The 23060-nt window shown below is 35.4% G+C and overlaps 1 protein-coding gene across 1 annotated transcript; it reads left to right on the top strand.

Moving 5' to 3' along the window:
* The first annotated feature begins 306 nt into the window (after positions 1 to 306).
* Positions 307 to 21722, top strand: zgc:174164 (uncharacterized protein LOC570656 homolog). The gene is made up of 22 exons (XM_038272819.1): positions 307 to 628; positions 920 to 1029; positions 1106 to 1179; positions 3097 to 3172; positions 3256 to 3332; positions 4527 to 4719; positions 4823 to 4885; positions 7461 to 7532; positions 7627 to 7796; positions 7912 to 7999; positions 8772 to 8899; positions 10994 to 11165; positions 14044 to 14133; positions 14235 to 14430; positions 14648 to 14756; positions 16443 to 16623; positions 16735 to 16821; positions 16909 to 17014; positions 20335 to 20464; positions 20557 to 20656; positions 20772 to 20809; positions 21165 to 21722. The coding sequence occupies exons 1-22, from the start codon at positions 562 to 564 to the stop codon at positions 21286 to 21288; spliced, it is 2451 nt and encodes an 816-aa protein (XP_038128747.1). The 5' UTR covers positions 307 to 561; the 3' UTR covers positions 21289 to 21722.
* Positions 21723 to 23060: the final 1338 nt, after the last annotated feature.

Here is a 23060-nt window from a genome sequence, read left to right as displayed (position 1 = left end):
TAAAAAAATGTAAGTACCAGTATCGGCATTAATGCCCCTAAGGTTGTATTGTACCAAATAAAATTTGTTTCCCTCTATGAAGCACTTATTTTAGTTATTTTTTCTTAATATATTCAGGCAAGTTGGCGTTTCTTGTTATTAGACTGACTTTTATTTTTGCCATCAAAATGTTACTAAGATAATAAGGTGTTGTCCTGGATTCCAAATAGTTAAGTCACTGAGGCTTCCGGGGTATAAAACATGGTCAGTTAAAGCGTGCTGCGTGCGCCCCCTTGTGGCAGCGGTTGCCGTGCTGGTTAAAAATGATGTGCACCCTTAGGTGATTAAAACAACTCTCAAAGACTGAAGAAATGTCCGCCTTATAAATAGTCGTGATGAAGCTTGAACTGTATTCCCGATAACATAGTGATCTGTGTGTTAATGTTGCTTTTACTTTTTCCAGAATAAGCTCACCTGGACACGCCTATCTCCTCACCTGAGCTCAGGGAGGAACAGCGTCCGACGTGTTCCTTACATCCAGGTTTTATCACCGGTGACATTTAACAATATTCTACCATAAAGATGCTGAGGAATTTTATCTTCATCGCTTTTATCTTCCACCTCTGTGTTTCTCGGATAGAAAACAAAGGTAAGAAATACGCACACAGTTTTTCTCTTTTTTTAATCCGAAAATTAGAACTCGCTCTATTTCTGATCGGTGTATATCGCTCTTTTATTTCTGTTTTGGTTTTATTGACTGTTCAGCTTGTGAAACTGTGTAAATGGAAAGATTATCGTGTCGATTTTCTGTAAGATATTGACTAAATGTTGCCTAATTCATTTTGTTCCGGGTTTGTCTTTGCTTAGGGATTCCTTCCTTAAGAACTGGTTAGTATTTGCTATTCAAAGTGTTTCCAATGTCTCTGTGCTTCACCTGCAGAAGATCTCAGTGAGTTTACATCCAAACTGTCCAAGTTCTCCATTGTGAAACCACAGTTGATCAATAACAGGTGGACAAGAAGTGTTAATAGGACATCCCAAACCAAACAGGTAGATACCTGATGTCATATGTTTATTTTAATTATTTATTTCATGATGTAACATTTGTTTTGTTTTACAATTTTAGACATATGGAGACAAAGTATCATACACACTAAAGATCAACAACAGAGGACATATTCTTCATCTGGAAAAGAACAGGTATGAGCTTTTCATCACCAACATTATAAGGAAGTAAAGGTTTGTTTAATGTGTCATTAATGATTTAATATATTTAGATGGCTATGGCCTAAAAAAAAGCTCTGCCTTCAGTCCATCTATTCCTTCATAAGGAATATTAGCTCTTGCCTTCTGAAGGTTCAGATTCCCAAAAACCAAACTGAACCACTTTAAATACTCCTTTATACTGATCTCCATCTATTAAATAGATCTGTACGTGGAGAAACGGAAAGTGTGCAATAAGTTGGTGTTCATCTTGCTGTTTTTGGTATTGTATATTATTTTTATTTTTAATTCTTTATGGGATGTGCTATGAGTTTGTATGTAGCCTCTGTTTCAGTCTGTAGCTGTTTTTTTTTTTTTTTATACATTATTTATTTATTATAGATCTAGTCTGGATTAAACCGTAGAAAAACAAACAAAAGTATAAAAAAAAAGGCTCCGCTCTCGCTGCAGAAGGTGCACTATGAATTAAAAGGAGGAACAAATTCCATTCCATGGCCCAGCCTGAGAATCTCCAGTTTCTTTAAAAATTTAGCTCTACAAACCTCTCAAATAAGTGTTTTTTTTTTTTTTTTTTTTGCTGTTGCTTCTGCACCCTTCGGAATTTTTTTCTTTGATCCAACTTTCTATAAATATCAATTAATGCAGCCCTGTGTGCAGTGTTGTGCATGAATGCGTTCAATGAATACGTTCATATTTATAGTGAACGGTGAACTGAATGGATCAGTTTTGAAGTAATGAAAGAGAGCGAAGTTCACTTTGAGAATGAGTGACACACACAACTCACGTTTGCGTTCAGTTGATAACATTTTTCATTGGATAACATCAGGTTCTACCGCACTTATTTCGGCAAACAGCATGACAGACCGTTTTGTCTACTGTAGTACTAGTCTGTGCCATTCAGACTCATCTACTGGTATTTCTGATGCCAGGTCTGCAGGGTGCTTGGCAGAGTTTTATGAACTAACAAAGGAAGACAAAGGAAAAACTCACGTTTTTGTGCAAACTTAAAATTTTAAGCTACACATCGAGTTAAAGCAGCCATGCCCAAAGTCGTTCCTGTAGGAGGGCCACTGTTCTGCAAGATTTAGAGGTTTTCCTGCTCCAGCACAACTTATTTTCATTGATAGCTGATTAACAGCTTTTGCTGAGCTGTAATCATCAGACTCTGCTGTGCTAAAGCAGGGAAACCTCTAAAACCTGCAGGACAGCGGCCTTCGCGGACCGACTTTCGGCATGCCTTAGTTAAAACATCCGAGCTATCTTGTGAAATATCAGCTACTGATTGAGGAACATAAGAAATAATTTTTTTGGATCTTTTCAGCAGAACCTAAATGTTCCTTTATGTTTCTGAAGTTCTGTGTAATTTGGCTAAATAACATGCATCACTGAACATACAATATACCCTGACTGCATTGAGTATTTTGTATTTCTTTCTATATTTTATGATCACACATTTAAAGGGTGAAATATGAGATTCTATTGTGTAGGATTGTGGCTTAACTTACCAGATGTAATTGAACTAGTTCAATAATAGGTTTTTGAACTTAGTTCAATTGTGGAAAAAGTGAACTGCGAATGTGAGCTAGTTCATTTTCATCCGTGTGAACTGAACTTTGAGCTCCTTCTTTTTAAATTATAAACTGGCAAACATTGCCTGTGTGAATATCAGCTTCTTACCCTGTGCTAACATTCCTGTTTTAATAATAGGTAACATTTAATATAGGAAGACACTGAAATGTAGGTTTTGACCAGCGGTGAGGCAGAATGATATTGTTATCAAAACAAATAACTAAACACAATCAACTTTTTAGGTTTATTTCTTTATTAAGTTGTGTTTGGATGATATTCTAATGAATTAAAAGTCACTTATTATTGTTCATGAATACTTTTCAGAGACTTTTTACATCCAAATTTTGTCCAGTATTCACGGGATGCCAGAGGGAACTACAATACCTCGTATCCAAAACAAGTAAGTTTGCTGATTGCTCATTTATCTCTTTAAGGGCTGCGTTAAGATTCTGCGTTAACTTGTTTTCGCTTCGCTGTTTTCAGGTGCACTGCTACTACCATGGAAGTGTGGAAGGATATGAAGATTCAGTGGTTGCGCTCAGCACATGCAATGGGCTCAGGTTGCTTCTTGTTTTTTGTTTGGAACATTGTTCTTCAAAACCTTATGCCATGTTTAATAAATGAGCTTGTTATTGTCCAAAGCTAATTTATTCCAGTAACTCATTTCACAGAGTGAAACGCGTTAAATAGATTAAACACAAAATATAATGTTTTCAAGCCTAAATATGATGGATTTTTGGGCCTACAGCTAATAAAAACCTTGGCATTTAAGATTAGATTTTTACACCAAACCAATTGCTAATCATGTTTGATACAGAAATGCGAGCTTGATGAAAAGTTTGTTAAATTTTACAGCAAAGATTTTATTTTCAGAATGTGCTTTAATCTGAAAAATGAACCTCATCTGAATGTATATACTAATTTCTTTTATATATGGGAATAGATTAATTCTTTCACACCCAGTATCGGAAATTTGCAGATTTTTTTCCTCCTATATCCTAAAGCCGTACCTTCAGATTGAGCTCATTTTCTGTAGTCGTTTAAAGACTGAACTCTTCATCTATTGTGCTTCATCAGTCCCTTTTCTTAGTCTTAGGAGGAATTTGCACATAATGCTGTTGTTATCAAATAAAATAAACAAAAAAACTGTTCAAAAGCAGTCAACATCCAAAGACAAACTTTTGAACCACAACTTGGAATACTACTGATAAAGACTAAGTTGTAAGAACATTTGTAGGACTTTATAGTGCATTGAAATATCAAAAATGCAAAACTATATGGTTAAAATCTATATAGTGAGAAACTTATTATACCTTTTTTAAAGGTTTAAACATTACAACAGCAAACCTCTGGAATGTTATGTGACTTTATTTATTAAAAATGCTAAACCAGATAACAAAATGTCGGTGTCAGACCAAAGCAGTAATGTAATGCATTGCTGTGTATGATTGATTTTTGCAGCCCCTCTGAGTTTTATTAAGGTTTAGTTTAGACTTTTCCAACACTGTTCAAACATATTAAAAATCATGCTATTAGGATTCATGCAAAGCTATCAGGAATATGTGGGATTATTGTTGTTAATATTGTTCTCACAATAATTCTCAATGTCACATTTTCTTGTTTTTGTAATATCATCCTCTCCTAATCAGTAGTTTATCTAAAGCAACCCTTTTTTACATCACTGTTGAGCCATTTTACATCAATGAAACCAATTCAAACGTTTATGTATCCTGCTGTGCCCAATAAATCTGCAGGGGTGTGATCCTCCTCAAAAATGAGACATTTGGACTCGAGCCTGTTCCGTCTTCCAAATCCAATGAGCACGTTCTCTACAGCCTGAAGGACTCTGATTCTGAGCCGGTCACCTGTGGGGTCATTGATGAGGAATCATCAACGCCCAGTTATGAAGCCTTTGAGCCTGGTCAATCCATGGCTTCTCTACTAAGGGTCAGGATCATTGCTTTCTAAATCCAGTGGGAAATTGTTAAAAGTGTAAATAGATTTCTTTCTGTCTATATCCTTTTTGTTTTACAAATTTTTGTTTCAACAGAGAAAACGAGCGTTACCTCAAACCAGTTATGTAGAGTTGGTGCTGGTCGTCGATAACCTCAGGGTGAGTATTTATGGTTTTTCTGCATCGTAAAATGCATTCTGACTATTGATTAACTTTTTTTTATATAGGTGTCACCAAGGGTTTCTACATTGCATAACTTGCTGAAAGAAATCCTTAAGTAGGTTTAAATCAATTTATTAATCAAAAGGTATCATAGTGAAGGTGAAATACTGGACTTTTCAAAAGTCTTAATTCTGCAGGAACTTCTCATTGTTTGTTTTTGCAACAAAAAATATTGTGTGTTATTTGAGATTTTAGGTGACAGAAAAGTACTAAATATTGTGAAGTTAAAAGAAAGTCTGCATGGTTTTCAAATATGTAAATATAAATCTGACATCTGAAATTCAAAGCATGGTGATTTAAGGAGTGCTGGGGAAGTGATTCATTTTTTCTTTAAAAAGCGCTGGTATAGGTATGATTAATGTAATCTAACTTTGAAGCGGCAAACTATTACTTGGATCTTATCTGCTTTAAACTGGAGCTTAAACCAGAAAAGAAAAGATTCAAGAAACTGTGGACTTATCCAACTCAAAAATCAATATTGTGGTATATAATATTGTTGTAAAATAGCTAAATCATGAAATGAAGTCTGTATTAGAAATGCATAACTAAGGTGATTACAGTCTTTGAATGACGTAATGACTGTAATCTTTATTAATGATAATTATTATTATATTAAAAATCATTTAAGATATAGTAAAGGATGTTCTTTTTCTGGGTGGATCATCAAAATAAGTGGTCCTCCTAACTGTCAATCATTCTTGTGATATGTTTATGTCCTATGTGCTCATCCCCATAGGTAGCTATCTTTTTTATACACACTTTTATCCAGTCAAGCTCACCTTTCTCACCACAGTTTTTTAAAAATAGGCGAGTGTCATTAGAGAAAAAGTGTCTACGAAGTCTATGAGAAGAAAAGAAGAAAAGGTAAAGGGACAGGTAAAGGGTTGTGCACATAACCAGGCAACCAGAGGTACAAGGAGATACTTTACAAATTATTGTCAGAATTTAGATGGAGAAAAAAAAAATCAGCAAAGTCATTGCGGAACTTGTTAGATTAGAGTTCAGGAGGAACAGGAAGTGAGGGAACAGCTGTCCTGTGAACAATAGAGAATAATTTAGTCTTTAACAATATCAATGGAGGACTACTGTCCTTAATTATCACCTACATGGGGTTAAAACTCTTTAAATTCACAGACCTACAAATCTAGTTTTCTCCAGCTGTGATACTGGTTTTATCAGTTGGTCGGGTTTTATTTCATGCATCAGTAATAACTGAGCTTGTTGCCCAGTCGGTTTTAAATAGAGGTTGGTAGAGTGCCCCCAAAAAATTAGACGAGTAAGAATAGAACTAGTCAAACATTTTTCACTCAAGTAAATGTAAAAAGTAGTCATCCAAGAAATTACTCAAGTTAGAGCAAAATCCTACCTGGTAAAATGACTAATTAAAGCTATGGAGGATGATCTTTTATTTCCGAGTGGATCATAAAAATAAGTTGCCCTCCTAATTGTCAGTCATTCTGGTGATACGTAAGGCCGTCCTACCTGCTTTTCCCATTAGCTATCTTTTTCTGCGCATGCGCACTTTTCATATCTGTGGCGAGCGACAGTTTCAGCAAGTCATTGAAGCTTACCTTTCTCACCGTGGTTCTTTGAAAATGGCCGAGATTCACAAGAGAAAAAGTGTCTATAAAGTGTATGAGAAGAAAAGAAAAGGCCTCAGAAAAGGCAGATATATCCTGGAATGCTTTATGAGAGCTCTCCTCGCAAAGCATTATGGGATTTGTTGTCTGGACGGAAAGTCTGTTTAAGGCTCTAAGAGACTTAAAACCCTGAGGTTCACAAGTCTAGGACTGTAACCCCAAACATAAAGTTAGGGTTACAATGATGTGGTTTATGTCAAAGTGTAAGTAATACCTTAGATGACCTAATCAAAGTTGAGTTAAAACTAAAGGAGAATATGTGACAAGTCTTAATGATTGATTTTCACTCACATTTCCTTCCCAAAGTTACGGATTCTGAGCTATTTTACAAAGAATGGCAAATGATGTCAGTGTTTAGATGTGCAAATCTGGTTTATTCGAAAAGCTGCAACACACAAAGGCACACCACACCTGTCAGATTTTAATCTGATGAGAAATACTAATAGCTGTATTAATTTACTTCGATTCTCAGATATGAGGTATAAAAATTCTGAATAATTACATTTTTGGTTTTAACAAGACGTGAATCATTTAAAAAATGTACTGAGTACTGAGGGTTTGTTTCTCTGTAAGACTAGTAAATACATTTAAAGGGAAATGAGAGGTTTTTTGAATGTTATTTATTTTATTTTTTTTTTTAATTGGCAAGAAACTGAACTTCTGTTTAGACAGCTTAATCAGAATATTCTCACTCTGCATCTGCTTAACATAGATGTGAGAGATTTAATCTTAATCGTGACTATTTCAGGGAGATTTGATACATCTTTACAAAAAAAATTTGTCTTTAAACAGTTTCTTTTTAGTGTTATGGATACTAATTTCATGGTTAATAAAACAGTTTTATTTTAGTTATTATGTTACTTTTCGAACAGTATAAATACAAGAAAGGAAATGAAACAGCAGTCCGAGAGGAGATGGTGCAAATGGCGAACCTACTGGATGGGGTGAGATTTTAGACCTTTTTATCTTTTTATTATGCTTTATTCAGTATTTTTGCTGTAGTATCATTGCTGATGTTAACCTTTTTTTCTTTTTTAGTACTACAAACCGCTGAATATCCGAGTTGTGCTTGTGGGCCTGGAAATTTTTAAGGAAAGCAATCCTTTCAGTGTGGAAGGCTCTCCCGGAGGGGTGCTGGGAGAGTTTGTTAAGTGGAGGAAGAGTACTTTATTACCAAAAATCAGGCATGACATTGGTCAGCTTATTATGTAAGTAATGTTTGTCTTTTATTTTGTCTAGCAAATACAATAATTATTGTTTTTACTGATATGCTTAAGTTGTTAGAGAAGATTTTTATGTATTTATGTTTTTTTTTCCCGTCAGTGGTCGGGAGAAGGCCTACGGTGCTGTTTTGGGTATGGCATTTGTTGGCACTGTCTGCTCTGCTGCAAGCTCTGGAGGAATTAACGTGGTACGTTCTGTTTTAACCTTGAAGACCAGTAATGCTTTGACACCATGAGCTTTTGCAGGGAATCTGATAGAGTATGATTTATTCAAGAGAGGCTCTCCTGTTGCTGACAGGCTCTACATAACACACCAGTGAAACTGGTCTGACAGGAATGCTGCCTTACTGTTCCATGACAAGCCTTCTTTCTTTTGGCTTTCACATTCTTTAGATGCTTTTGGTTCTTAATAATGACTGTGTGTATTTTGAGCTGTTGCAAAAAGTAAAAATATTGTTCTGTTAGAAGGGAAAAGGAGCAGGGAAAGTGCAGAAAAAGGCTTTACAAACTAGTTATAAACAGAGACTCCGTATTTTGATGCAAAAGCTGATACAGTTATTCTAATAATGACTTTATTTTTACTGTCATAGCTTGGATGTTTATTTTCTAGGCATTTTGTAGCAAATTTTTATTTTATTTGCGGTTACATCATGTGACTCCAAAAAAATGTGTTTTATTATTAACCTCTGTTCATTAATATGCTGCTTATTCTGATATGTTGTCTAAGTTTTGGTTAGATAAGGTCACATATGTATGAAATTATTATTATTATTTTAAGTGTAAACCTAATTATAGGATTGGGTAAAGAAATAGATAATTTAGATTTATTGTGTGGTGATCTTAGGAAAAAAAAATTGCCACCTTTTGTTACTAAAACTGTTTCTCAAAGTAATTAAAAATGGTAATTTTTTCAACCTGTGTAGAAGGTTAATACTTCCAACGCTGGCTTTATTTTTGCAGTTCAGCGCAGACAACTTGAACTACGCTTCTGTTATTGTGGCCCATGAGATGGGCCATAATCTGGGCATGAATCATGACCGTACTGGCTGTTGTGATGGAAAGAGCTGCATCATGGCAGGGGGTGCCGGGTAAAATATCTAACTATGGGAGACTGAATCAAGTGTTTTTTTTTTTCTAACTCTATATGTGTGTGTGTGTATATATATATATATATATATATATATATATATATATATATATATATATATATATATATATATACACACACACATATAGACATATATACACACACACATATAGACATATATACACACACACATATAGACATATATACACAGACACATATATATATATATACACAGACATATATATATATATATATATATATATATATATATGTCTGTGTATGTATATATGTCTATATGTGTGTGTGTGTGTGTGTATATATGTGCCATATATATATATATATATATTAGTGTTTTATTTCTTTTAATTTAAATAATTAGAACTGACAACTAATGGAAAATGCCAAAATCTGCATCCCAGAAGATTAGAATATTAGAACCAATAACAAAAAAAGAACTACTGGAATTACTTTGGGCCAACAAAGTATGACGATTTGAAGTATGAGTATGTACAGCACTCAATGCTTTGTTGGGGCTCCTTTTGCCAGGATTACTGCAGCAATGCAACGTATCGCATCATCCTCTTCACAATACTCCATAGATTTTCTATGGGGTTAAAGTCAGGGGTGTTTGCTGGCCGATGAAGAACAGGGATACCATGGTCCTTAAACCAAGTACTGGTAGCTTTAGCACTGTGTGCAGATGCAAAGTCCAGTTGGAAAATGAAATCTGCATTCCTATAAAGTTGGTGATCAGCAGGGAGCATAAGGGCCTTCCTGGTAGACGGCTGTGTTAACCTTGGTCCTCAAAAAACCCAATGGACAAACACCAGCAGATAGTGTGGTCCCCAAACCACTGACTGGAAACCGGACCTAAAGCAACACAGATTCTGTGCCTCTCCTCTCATCCTCCAGACTTGACCTTGATTTCCAACAGAAAGGCAAATTGTACCTTCATCAGAAAGAAAATTTTGTCTTTAGCCCTCTTCTCCATGATTGTCTAACCCAGTGTTTCCAAAATGGGGGTACGTGTACCCCTAGTGGTCCATGACTGCATTGCAAGGGGTACATCAAAATATTTTATTTCTTAGGTAGAAAGATAAAATAGGGCTGGGCTCTGTTTTGCTTTCTGAGGACCCAATTGAAAAATTAAACAAGCTTTTATCAACTTAAACAAAGTTTTTCTTATATGTTTGAGTTCCTCTTTAGCTTTGGCACACATCAAAACCAAGCAGAGGAACAGACTGGATATACAGTAGAGAACAGCCTGGGATCAGCTGATTTTCACGCTGAGCTATCAGAGCTCATCAAAGCAGCTCAGCTGTCTTGATGAAAACAAAGTAAAACTAAGTCAGTCTGACTATAATTTTTTTTCTGTAATTTTTTACCCAATTCATCAAGTTTAAATGTGATTATGAGGGAGCTCCAGTTTTATAAATACAGGGTTATAATATAATTTTATTTTGTATATATTTCGATTCCTTAACTTCCTTTAATTCCTTAACTAACTTCAAGGCAACATCTTTGTTGTTTTTTAATTTGATTCTGAGATAGAAAGAATAAAGTGAGAATAAAATGCTCAAGTTAAAAGTAAAATAGTTTTTATTTTATATTCACTATGACAATCTATGTTCCACTTTTGGACCACCATCAATACTTGTGATTGAAGCGGGGGTACTCATGGTAAGACAAAAAGGGGTACACGATTCAAAAAAAGTTGGGAAACACTGGTCTAACCTACAGAATAACTCTTAGACCATTTAAGGTATTTGCAGGTGGTGTGAGTTAACTAACTGATCAGAGTGTGGCACCATATGTCTTCACTACTGGACCTTGTCCCAATATTGACATTTTCTGAGACACTGAATTAGTTTTTTTGTATTAGTTGTCAGTTATAATTAAAAAATAAAGTATGGATATATCAGCCTGTGTGCTATGTATAATAATTATAATATACAAGCTTAACTTCTTGAATGGAATACTGAAATATATCAACCATTTTTATGATATTCTAGTTAAATGACCAGCACCTGTAATTTAAAAGCTTTTGATAGAAATGTTTAACTATATTCTCTTCATGCAACTCCTTATTTTGTAGAGATTCTGTTGAATTCAGTGAATGCAGCATGCGGGACTTTGAGGCACTGATTCTCCGTGGGGGAGGCGTGTGTCTTAGAAATCAACCGTTGCCATCAGAGGTGGTTGGTATCGCTGAATGTGGTAACGGCCGCCTGGACACAGGAGAGGAGTGTGACTGTGGGAAACCAGGGGTAAGGAAGTGTAAAGTTTTTTTATACATTACTTTGTTCTTTGTTGACTTCTAGACTTCAAAACTCACAGAATTGAGAGTAACCTATAACAAGAAGTGTACACTTTTGAATGGTACTGATGCTTCCATAAAAACTTTGTTCACTGCAAAAAATAGAAATCTCAATAAGTTATTTTTTCTTAAAATAAGTGTGTTTTTCCTTGATTTGAGGAGGTAAGTAAGACACTTTGCCAATGGAACAAGACAATTTCCTTTTAAAATAAGAAAAAACTATTTTATCGTCTTATTTCAAGTAAATATTATCTAACTATCTTATTTTAAGAGTGAAAATACTCATTCCATTGGCAAATCATCTTATTTACCTGCTCAAATTAAGGCTAAATATACTTAATTTAAGCCATTTTTTACTTATTTCTGGATTGTTTTTGCAGTGTTGGTGGTAACTGTTTTTCTTTTGTGTTGACTTTTAATAGACATTGTCACTGAAATAAACTATATTGATTTAAATGTTTATTGGTTAAAGTTATTCCCCCTTCCCTTTAGTCTAAGACACTGTATACGCTACAGCCAGATCATGGGCAGTATTTTCTATGATCTTGGAGAAATCTTCAGGGGTTACAGTATATAAAAAGAACACAGTTCCCATACTGAGATAATGCCATAAAAGTAAAAAAAAAATAAAAATCCACTGGACTTGGTTTCCAAGATTTGAAGACATTTCTCAATTCAAATGAATTGAGAAAGCTTCCTGGAGAGGTGGCGAAACGTCTTCAAATCTTGGAAACAAAGTCCAGTGTTTTTTTTTTTTTTTACTTTTACGGAATAACTGACTGAGAATCTTCATCAACATACTGAGATAAACATTTTAAACCCGTTCAATCTTATCTGAAGCTCATACACATTCCAGTTGTTGCATGGAGGAGTCTGATGGAAGCAATAGTCGCCACTCCTTGACATATGGATTGGTTGTAGAAGAATTTGAAGGTGAATTGATCATAGCCACACTTGAAGTAATTTATTCTTGCACTTCTTGTGGTTCACATCTTGCCTCTTCTCTGGCTTCAGTGAAAAATATCACGGGTATCAGCCTGTGTTGATTGTGTGGGTTGAATGAATAGTATTATGGAATTCACAAAAAAGAAAAAAAAAATGGCTGATTTTGCTGTGATTGGCTTAGTGTTCTAAGTTAGTGACAAAAAACCCCATTTTGTATCATTTTTATGATGGCATTAATCAATACATACATCAGTATCATTAGATTAGAATAGACAGATTTATTTTGTCATTTTGTGTACATGAATGTAAACAAAAAGAAATTTAGTTTAGAACAGCTCTTGACAATCTCAGTTTTTAAAGTGCATTAATAAACATTAATAAATACATTTAAACAATAATAATATAAATAAATGACTGCATGAGTTGTGTTATAATGAAGGATGGCATGCTCAATGGTGCATAGTTTAGAAAGCCATTTTTCCAGCATGTTCTCAGGCTTGTGGCATGATTTCATCATAATAGTATGACAAGAAATTCTGCAGGATAGAAAATACACTATTTTCAAAGGACTAAGTTAACAATCAATTAGTCCTCATGCTAAAATTAGGCGTTTTAAATTGGCTTTGTTCCAGTCAAAAGGGAGGCCTTTAAAAAGAAATACTTAAATTTAGTTAAATATATTTAAAAATTGATATTTCCGTATATGATCTTTAAAAAACATATATAACCCCAATAAAAGAAAAAAAACTTTAAACAAATGAAAAGTTTTTCTTCCTACCAAGATTCTTTAGAGTAGTTTCTAGATGATCAGGGCTTCTGGCAGGATGGATCTGTTATGCACTCTTGTAAAGCAGAAGCACAGGTTAGTTTTTCATTTTCTTAGTTCTGTGAAGAGTCCCTCGAACATAAAATACCTTGTTAAACAGATGATTGCAGAAAAATAAGCACTTTTCAAAAGATATTTGAACATACTATGCATGCTTTCACTGTAAATGATAGAGAACATATTTTTATTTATTTTTCTAGAAGCAAAGTCTGCTCAGTCTCTTCCTGTTTCATTTGATATGTACAGTTACGTTCTGTTTTGTTTACATTCAAGTTAAAATGGTTGTATCCACATACAGTGTTCAAACAGCTCCCAGTACTTGGTTGCTTTTCCATTTCCTATCCACTTCTGGGTTAACTGGGTATTTCTGCAGGTTGTTTGAGTCTCTGAATCTATGGCCTTTCTGTCACATAAATTCTGATCGTAGCAATTGTTGACACCTCCAGTTGTCCTCCAGAGTATCTGACATTGTAAACCTGGCTGAAGTATGATAAATCAGTGTCTTTATAATGCCTTAGTTTTTTTTTCTTTAATCTTGACTTAAGCTGTTTTGTCTACACTAGTATAATTCCCTCCCTTACTGAATGCTATTTTTTTTCTTGTTAAGCAGTTTCTTCAGGTAATTGGTGATCCAGGCCTTGCATCTTTAAAATAACTCTTAAAAAGCCAGTTTAACATAAACATACATATAATTTAAAGTTTTAGATAGCTTCTTATTTGCCAAAACTACTTAAGAAAAATTGGGAATACTTCTTTAATTGTTACTCAGTTTTTTTTTTTTTTTTTTAAGAAATCTTAAAAAAAAACAAAAAAACAACAACAATCAGTTTATTTGGCCTCAGAATCTTTGTAGGGGCTATTTTTGTCTAAAAATGACATTGTCAGCTGCTGTCTATGAAAATGACACTGGAGAAGAACCTTAGTGTGGATAATCTTTTACTTGGTTTACTTGCAGTCTATGCCCATTTTATAATTAACATGTATTGTAGAAGTACAATCACATCCTTTAGTTTTCCAGTGTGTAATAAGCTGTTTTTTTAATTTTATTTTATTAAAGGAATGTAAGAACGAGTGCTGTGATGCTGCCACCTGTAAACTAACACATGGTTCCTATTGTGCTCATGGAGATTGCTGTGAAAAGTGTCAGGTCTGCAAACTGGAATTTTATCTTCATCTAAAATTTCAGCACCTAATTCTGCACTAAAGATAAGTGATTCATTTTACTTTCATGTCTTCGGTGCTCTCTAGCTCAAAGTGGCTGGAACTCCATGCAGAACGTCCGCTGACGTCTGTGATCTTCCTGAGTATTGTAATGGCAAAACGGGTTTTTGCCCTGATGACTTCTATATCATGGATGGAATGCCCTGCAAAAACAATGCCGCCTATTGCTACGAGGGACGCTGCCAGACCTATGATTTCCAGTGTTTACATTTGTTTGGATCAGGTACATTGTGTTGCAATTTTTGAAAAAATATTTGTTTGGGTAAGATCATTGCTTGTAATTGATCCCTTTTTGGTCAATTATCTACTTTAGAAGATCATTTGAATAACATTTAGACATGCAACTAATGGAGATCTTTCAGAATATATTGGTCACTTTTCAAATAACTGAATTTTTTCTCTTGCAAGTAAAATTTACTAATTTTTTTTTTTTATAACAGGTGCAAAAAAAGCAGATGATATTTGCTTCGAATATGAAAATATGAAGGGAAATGTGTTTGGAAACTGTGGAATCAAGAACAATGGAGATTACATCAAGTGTACTTCAGAGTAAGTGCTTTAAGTTTATAACTGTCAGATGCATATTTATCGGTTATATATACTTAAATAGACCAAATTCATATTATGAATATGATCTATTTCATAAATAGCAGATTAAAATCTGAAATGTACAACTGAGGATTATAACATTATAAGAATGTCGTAATACAAATATTTTGAATGTAAAACCGATACAAAAAATAAATAAATAAAAATCGATCCTGGTAACCATTTTTGAAAATGTAGCAAAAGTTATTTGAAGTTAAGTTTATTTCTGGACAAGAGCAAATACAATATGACAAACCTTACTTCAGTGTCCTTAAGTGGTAAAAGCAATGATTGCTGACAGATCTCTTTAGGATCAACACTGACATACAGTGCATAAAAATAAAAGCAAACAATTCACCAAATGGTTGCTTGTTGATTTATAACTGCCTAAATTAGGTAATGTATAGTAAAAATTTTAAATACGAAATTATGTTAAAGTTTTATTTAAATCAGATCTATGTATTGTTTGGATGAAATGAATGCAAGGTGACTCACCCAGATCAGTATTTTTGATTTTACCTTGCTTCCTTTTTTCGGACAAAAAAAAAAAAAAGATGTAAGCAGGTGTTCGACAAAGATTAGGCAAGAACATGTATGTATGTATGCATGCATGTATGCATGCATACAATGCATAAAGAAAAATAAAATTTTTATAAAGTAAGTAGTGAATAATACTGCATTGCTGTTCAAGAAGGTTCAATGTGCATGTATCACAGATTCTAGTGTCTTGTCAACTGTTTGACAGTACAGTAGACTCTTCTCAGACAATATAGTTTTATTGACCATTAAAGCACTGATTCCAAAGATATAAGCCCATTTGTTCTTCTCCTGTTGCTGCTGCTCTGACAGGAATCGTGACATTTCTATGAATTGGCCAAAACATATTTTAAAATACTAAAAGGTCATAGCTACATGTTTTTCGTCAAAATGATTACTTTCTCAAAAGTAAGGCATCCATCAAACATCTGGAGTTCTGCAGAATAAAAGCAATAATTTTACTGAAAACAATACAGTTGACTTTCAAAAAATAAATAAATATTTACTTCTGGGTACAACAGCCCTCATTGATTGGCTGCACAGATGAAGTTTTGAGGGCTGGAGGTGCCACAGTTCATTGTAGGACATTTTGCTGCAAACAACCTCACCTCTTCAGAAATTCAGTGGTAATCTCAAAAGTCCTACTTCCATATTAGGTGAATGACTTAATATAAATAATGAGATGACGCATTTTTAATTACTGACATTAGTAAAAATGTAATTACTTTTTACCTGCATTCTAATTTACTGAATTGTAAATATCTTTCCGGTAAATGTTATCAACTAATACACAGAGACACTTAAATCAGAGCCATGACCCTTACAGACTAGACAGGAGAATACTAATGAAAACTGGGTTTGCTTTAGGGGTATCAAACTACAGACTGCTGAAAGCCATTTACCTTCTCCTTCCATCTAACCATGTTGTGCTCCTTTATAGTTATCAGACACTATCTTCATTTAAACATGGTTAAGTTAATAGTTATAGTATTTTACAAAGTTTCCTAAGGTTCAGGTAAGCCACAGGATCTTCTAAATAAAAAATAAGTGTTTCCATTTCAACACATTTTTTGAGCCTTGCACTAACTTGAGGAAGTGTCCCCTTTGCAGGAATGCCAAATGCGGAAAGGTGCAGTGCACTAATGTGAATTTGGAAAATCACCCAGTTGGTGCCCAAATTAGTATCCAGATAGTTCAAGGATCCCGATGTGTTAATGCAGACTTCAACCTTGGAAGCGACGTACTTGATCCAGCTTATGTTAATCCTGGCAGTCCTTGTGACAAAGGAAAGGTGAGTTTATGCCAGTTTTGGAAAGTATGTTCTGTTAAAAGAAAGGATTGTTTACAGTAAGATTATATAGTTGATCAAGTTAAACTGAATATTGTTGGTCTTCTTCTACAGACCTGCATAGACTTCAAGTGTGTGAACGCATCAGCTCTTGTGCCGAACCTCAAGTGTGATTCTCAGACCACCTGCAACGGACGAGGAGTAAAACAAGACTTTTATTTTTAATGGACTCTATTATCAGCCAATATTGAAAAACTATATTGTTCATTGGGTCATTTCTTTCCACAGAAGTGTAATGACCAGGGGCACTGCCACTGCGACAATGGTTGGGCTCCACCCACTTGTGAGACATCAGGGCGAGGAGGCAGCATTGACAGTGGTCCAGCTATGATAGGTACTTTTAAAAATAGATGTGTTTTAGAAGTGTGACATCATAAAGCATTCTACCTTACGATCACCATATTGAGTACAGAACGCTTATCTTAGCTCTCTGGCTCCTCCCCTCTGATTAGTATGGATCATTCTAATTTAAATGCCTGTGAACTTAAACGATACACAGAGAAAATCTGTGTTATTGCCATTCAAATACTTTTTTCAGCACCTTTCCTGAACTGACAGGCTTCCAGATTTTTCCTTTCACAACTAATGCATATATTTTATACACAACCCACCCTCATTGACAGGAGATAGTCTGAAAGCTTATAAAGCCAAAATGCCTATTGGTATTTAACAGCTGGCTGGATTATTGACTTGAAAATAAAGCAAACATTGCATACATGTTTGAATTTGGTATATTTGCCAAAGTTAGCGAAGTTGGCCTTACCAAGTTGGAGAGAAAGCAAAGGCTTTTGTTGCCATCTGCAACTTTCTAACATAATTCCTCCTGTTGTTTTCCTACTTATCTTGCCACTGGTTGAGTTAATTTAATTTGGTATGTTTCCTCTGAGTCAATCCAGCTCTTGGGTATAGCCTTCAAATTTTTTGTTGGGAAAACTTTGGGAAGGTCATTGCATAACTTTAATGTTACACTGCCTCTTCTAATAAGTGAGCATATGTTTTTAATCATTGTCCAGCAGAAACACTCAACTGTATAAGGGTTAAAAACTACAGCTACATTTGGAGAAATGTCACTTTTTTTTTTACCTTCCACCAGTATCGCAGCTGAAACGCATCTACCCCATGTAATATCAGGGAATTTAAAATGTCCATGGGGCAGCTATACATTTCTCATGAATGATGTTGATTTTCAGAACAGGGTCTTATTAGATTAGCACATTCCCACACAAAGGTGGACATTGGTGTTCTACAGATTTCCTGTTCATAGCTGGCATAAAACCTATGTGGTCCTTAGGCTCTCCATGTACACTGTTTGATCATCATTTTTATCCCCGGTCATAATCTGAGGAGGAATGTTTCTCAGATATTATACAAAGATAAGGAAACATCTTTAAGTATTAACATAATTTGTTCCATTAATGTTCAACAAAATCATTAACCTGGCAGTAGCCAGCTTGATATGCGTCGATCTGAGTCGAATTCTATGTTATCAATCTGGGATGGCTGCCGTTCAGTCTGTGCATGAATAGGAGGGACGTTTAGTACAATACTTCGAGCTGATTGGGTGCGGATGCTGCAAAGCCTCTTCCCAGAGGACAGCAGGGAGAACAGTCCATGGTGGGGGTGTGAGGGGTCGCTGATGATGTTACGGGCTCAGGACATACAGCGCTGGAGGGAAAAGGAGCCCCGATGACCCTCTCTGCTGCTCTCACCATTCTTCTCACCTTCTCCCAGTCTGGGGCGCTGCAATTTCCACACCACACAGTGAGACAGCTGGTCAGAATGCTCTCTATGGTGCTTCTGTAGAAGGTGGTGAGGTTAGGCGGCGGCAGGTGGGCTCTCATGATCCTCCACAGGAAGTCGAGAGCCCCTAGTAGCTTTTGTTTTTAGCCTGCTAGCTTTTCCTACCCATATTTTGCTTCCACTAAACGTCAAAAACGATAACAAAGATATGACTGTATACTAGGAGTAAAGTGTTAACTTATCAGTCTAATAATAAAGTTGAGAAAAGAGAATCTGTTTTACATCCGGCTTCTTCTTTCAGCCTGCTCCAATGAACAAACTCTTTTCCAAGACCTTGTTTTTCCTCACGTACAATCCCTTTGACGTTTTCTATTTTTAGCCTCCTCATAAGGTTTAAACTTTTTCCTTGCCTAAGCCATTATCAGTAGTCGAGCAGGTGAAAAAATAGTAGAGTAAAATCCTTAGCTCCGTGGCGATACAAGAGCCTATGGCCGTAAAGCGATGCATTCTTCCAGGCCACATGACCTGACCAACGACGGTGCATGTTCTCCCATCTTACATAGGCATTATTTCAAGAGGGGAGCCACGCTCATATTATTGATAGTGTCAAGAGCTGTATATTGCCCTGAGGAATCATTTAAAATAACTAAAAGGAGTCAACTCTTAAAGGAATAGTACACCCAAAACATGATTAGCCTTCATTTTCTACTCACCCCCATGCTGAACAACACTCTGGAGTACTTTTTTGATATCTCAAATGCATCTGGAGATCTGGGAGGCTTCTTGCTGTCTGCTGACATTCAAATAATGGAGGTCTATGGTGACCGAGACAGAAAGGTCCATAAAAGTCCACAAAAACGTGTCAATATTCCTCCATACTGCTCGTCCAATGTATTCCAAGTGTCCTGAGTGGGTAGCATCCAGAATTTACTCGAAACGAAGTCATTTAGAATGTTTTTAGAGCATAAACAGTAGTGTATAGGATTTCCTGAAAGCGCGCACATGCGCGTTCACGACGCTACGGAAGCCGGCACACCAAACCAGATGAAAGTGCGCATTCAGCGTCTGCTCTGCCAATAATGCAAGCGTAGAAGAAGAAATGTGCTGTTTACCTGTGCAAAGAAAGAAACAACGAAAGAAAAATGTCTGAGGACTTCAGTGTTGAGGAAGAGCATGAGTTCTTTGCCGAGCTGAATGCGCTAGTTTGGTCTGCCGGCTTCCGTAGCTTCGTGAACGCGCATGTGCGTGCTTTCAGGAAATCCTATACACTACTGTTTATGCTCTAAAAACATTCTAAATGACTTCGTTTCGAGTAAATTCTGGATGCTACCCACTCAGGACACTTGGAATACATTGGACGAGCAGTAAGTAGGAATATTGACACGATTTTGTGGACTTTTATGGACCTTTCTGCCTCGGGCACAATAGACCTCCATTATTTGAATGTCAGCAGACAGCAAGAAGCCTCCCAGATCTCCAGATGCATTTGAGATATCAAAAAAGTACTCCAGAGTGTTGTTCAGCATGGGGGTGAGTAGAAAATGAAGGCTAATCATGTTTTGGGTGTACTATTCCTTTAAGGTCACAAAGTACATGGTGTGCCTTTAACGGCCAATAGTATGACAACTATTCCCCACCATAAGTCTGGCTGAAAATTCTAAACAAGACTGTTAGTCTGGATTAACAGAAATTGTTGACAAATATTATCTTCAGCAGGGTCACATTTGTTGCATGATGCATTTATTTCTTTTGCATCATAGTCTATCTTTTCCGTTTGAAAACCTGAAACAGTAGCCATGTCGTCAGACATAAAATCATTTTTTTAATATCAAATACTGCCTTTAATTCTCGACTAATGCTCCTTTCTTTTATATATTTATTTATTTTTTTTACATGTGAATCTCTCTGCTTTAGATTATTCCCTCAGGAATGGGCTGTTGATCTTCTTCCTGTTGATTGTCCCTCTTCTTGTTGCCGCCATTCTGTTGCTGCTCTACATCTTTAAAAGGGATTCCCTAAACATCTGTTTAAAACGAAAACAAAGGTACGGTATATTAAAGGAAAGTCAAACTTTTACGAGGCAAATATATGGCGTCTTAACATTACAAAGAAAATATTTTCTTTTGTCATTGAAAGATCACGCGATAAAGGAAATGGCAATACACAAGCACCAACAAATGGCAACGTTCCAACAGATGTGACAATTCGAACTCCAGGACAAGTTCCACCCCCAAGGGTAAATCTATTATTTCCAAGTAATCACAACATGTGAAAGTTGTAGCATCTGACTTTTTTTTCCTATTTTTTTTTTATCCTCCAATTTGTTTATTGCATATCTCTTTTCATTTCAGCCTCCAAACCCATCAGTGACATCTGCTCCAATTTCAGGGTATGCATTTTATTATTTTTAATATCTTTGCATCTGTATTTTCTGTGCATTAATGTGCTTATATTTAATCAAGTGTAGTTATTATAAGATTAGCAATTCACAACAAATGTCATCACAAGCAACTATACAAGCCAAAATGGCTAAAATATATGAGCAAATCAGCAGGTTTACGTTAATTACTTGAGGCCTTGATCCCAGATATTATGCAGTGTAATTGAATTTAGTTTATGGTATATTTGGGGATGACATCGAATGTTATGTATCCCAGGACACTGGGCGATCACATCATGTCCTTATAACAATTTTTTTTTCAGAATTTATAGCATTAATATAATCCCAATATATGTTCCATCAGTTTCAGGTATGGAGAACTTGATTATTGGAACCAAGAAGATAATGCTGCCCCTCAACGACCTCCACCTCCTGTTCAGGGCCCAGGAGTGCCAAGCGCCATCCCTGTGAGAAACCCCCCCAATTGATGTTTGGTTTGTGTTGGAATGCAGTGAGAGATATGAATGTGTTTCATAAGAAAATACTTTTTTTTAATCACTGTAACTTGACTTAACTTAACCTTAAAGCTGACCATTATATTATTAGTATTTGCTTCCTGCGGATAATTATCTGCGTATGTGGGTTTTAATGGATTCTTATTTGAAGCTATATGGTATGTCAGCCCAATGTGCAGTTTGATATAAAAATGGATGCAAAAAATGCTTTGTTTTCCAGAAATATTCTTTAAAAAATGCCAGTTTTTGTTATTGAGATTGAAATATATTGTAGAAAATTGTATTAAAAAAAAGGAAACCGTCTTGTCAAATCAATTTTAAAATGGTTGTGTTGAAATTGTCCGTTTTAAATGTTGATATTGTAACTTTGTCCTAAAGACTATAATAAAAAATGAATTGTTGAAATACCTTTCTATTCCCCCTATATGAGCTTTTTATGATGCACAGCTGGTTACAGTTGGCAGTGATGAAGATGAGATATTTTGTTGGCAAGAAATGAAATGAAATAATGATTATATAGATTAAACTAGCTGGTTAAAGAAAAAAAGGGGGGCTGGCTTATTTTCATAATTTTGTGCCATTTCAACCAGGACAGTTATTTTTTCCTTTATTCTATTCTATTGTACATGTACTTTTTTCATTCGAAATTCTCAGTACAGCTATTTTATTGCTAATGCCATTGCACATATACAGTAATATATTCCAAGCATTTTTTGTGTTTATGAATTTTTTTGTCTTATATTCAATAACATTTTTTTTTATTTCATAAACCTGACTTTGGGAAAAACTGCACTGCTATCTTCTTAACACTTTGTCAGGACCTCAAGTGGGCATAAATCATAGCATTACTGTAATCAATGACATTGCACATGTATTAGTTAAGCCCAGGTTTTTTGAATGTCATCCCTTTGCTTGAAGCACTGTAATATTTCTTTGTAGATAGTCTTATGGATCAAATTACACCTCACGGTTGGGGTTCCGGTTACACTGCATTGCAACATAGCCCGTCCGTCTGATATCACATCCTCAGCGAGTGGGACCCTTAAAACCACATTGAGTCCAGATTTCTTATTCTCCCATTTCAGTAGGGATTTCCAGTGCTGCCGGTGTTATGACAAAATCTTTGATTGCAGAGGGTGATAGCGAGAATTTCTCTTAGTAAACATTTTAAAGAGAATTCATAGAGCACTTATGTAAATTGTGTAAGCAGAGATTGTAAGGTTTGAAAATGACTATGACCTGGATGACTGAGAATCTTCATCAGCATTAGTCTTAATGGTTTCAAATCTATTTGTAAGAGTCCTGTAAATGACAGTCTAGCCTCATTTATCCTAAAAGTGACCATTAATGTGCAAGAAAAATGGCTCACAATTATAATTCACTTCAGAAAATGTGACCCTGCTCTACATACCTGGGAACTACATCAGACCTAAATGTAACTCAGATTCAGGATCCTACCCCCTCCTTGCTGCACTGAAGCCACTTTACCTTCTGACCATCATGGGAACAAAAAACCTTTTGTCACCATTTTTTATACCCATCATTAAATGTGACCCTGCTCTAAATATCTGGGAATGACACAAGACCTCAAAGTAACTCAGTTTCAGGCTTCTACCATCCTCTTTCTATAGAGTAACTAACATCAATATTCAAGTATTTATAAATCAAAGCAATTCTTATATTTTGATAACTTTTTACAAGAATGAAACTTGAATTATCTTAACCTTTATGTTGAGAAAACTGGG

The sequence above is a fragment of the Cyprinodon tularosa genome, unplaced genomic scaffold (genome assembly GCF_016077235.1).
Source record: "Cyprinodon tularosa strain WSP-4 unplaced genomic scaffold, ASM1607723v1 ctg84, whole genome shotgun sequence".
In the NCBI taxonomy this organism is placed as follows: domain Eukaryota; kingdom Metazoa; phylum Chordata; class Actinopteri; order Cyprinodontiformes; family Cyprinodontidae; genus Cyprinodon; species Cyprinodon tularosa.
This window is presented reverse-complemented; position numbering and strand designations above follow the sequence as displayed.

Bases quoted from the DNA above. Each gene is read 5' to 3' on its own strand.
- zgc:174164 (XM_038272819.1), top strand. From the start codon at position 562: ATGCTGAGGAATTTTATCTTCATCGCTTTTATCTTCCACCTCTGTGTT. The intron at 8,900-10,993 runs GTAAAATATCTA...CTTATTTTGTAG, and splicing joins ATCATGGCAGGGGGTGCCGG to AGATTCTGTTGAATTCAGTG. The intron at 16,624-16,734 runs GTGAGTTTATGC...CTTCTTCTACAG, and splicing joins GTCCTTGTGACAAAGGAAAG to ACCTGCATAGACTTCAAGTG.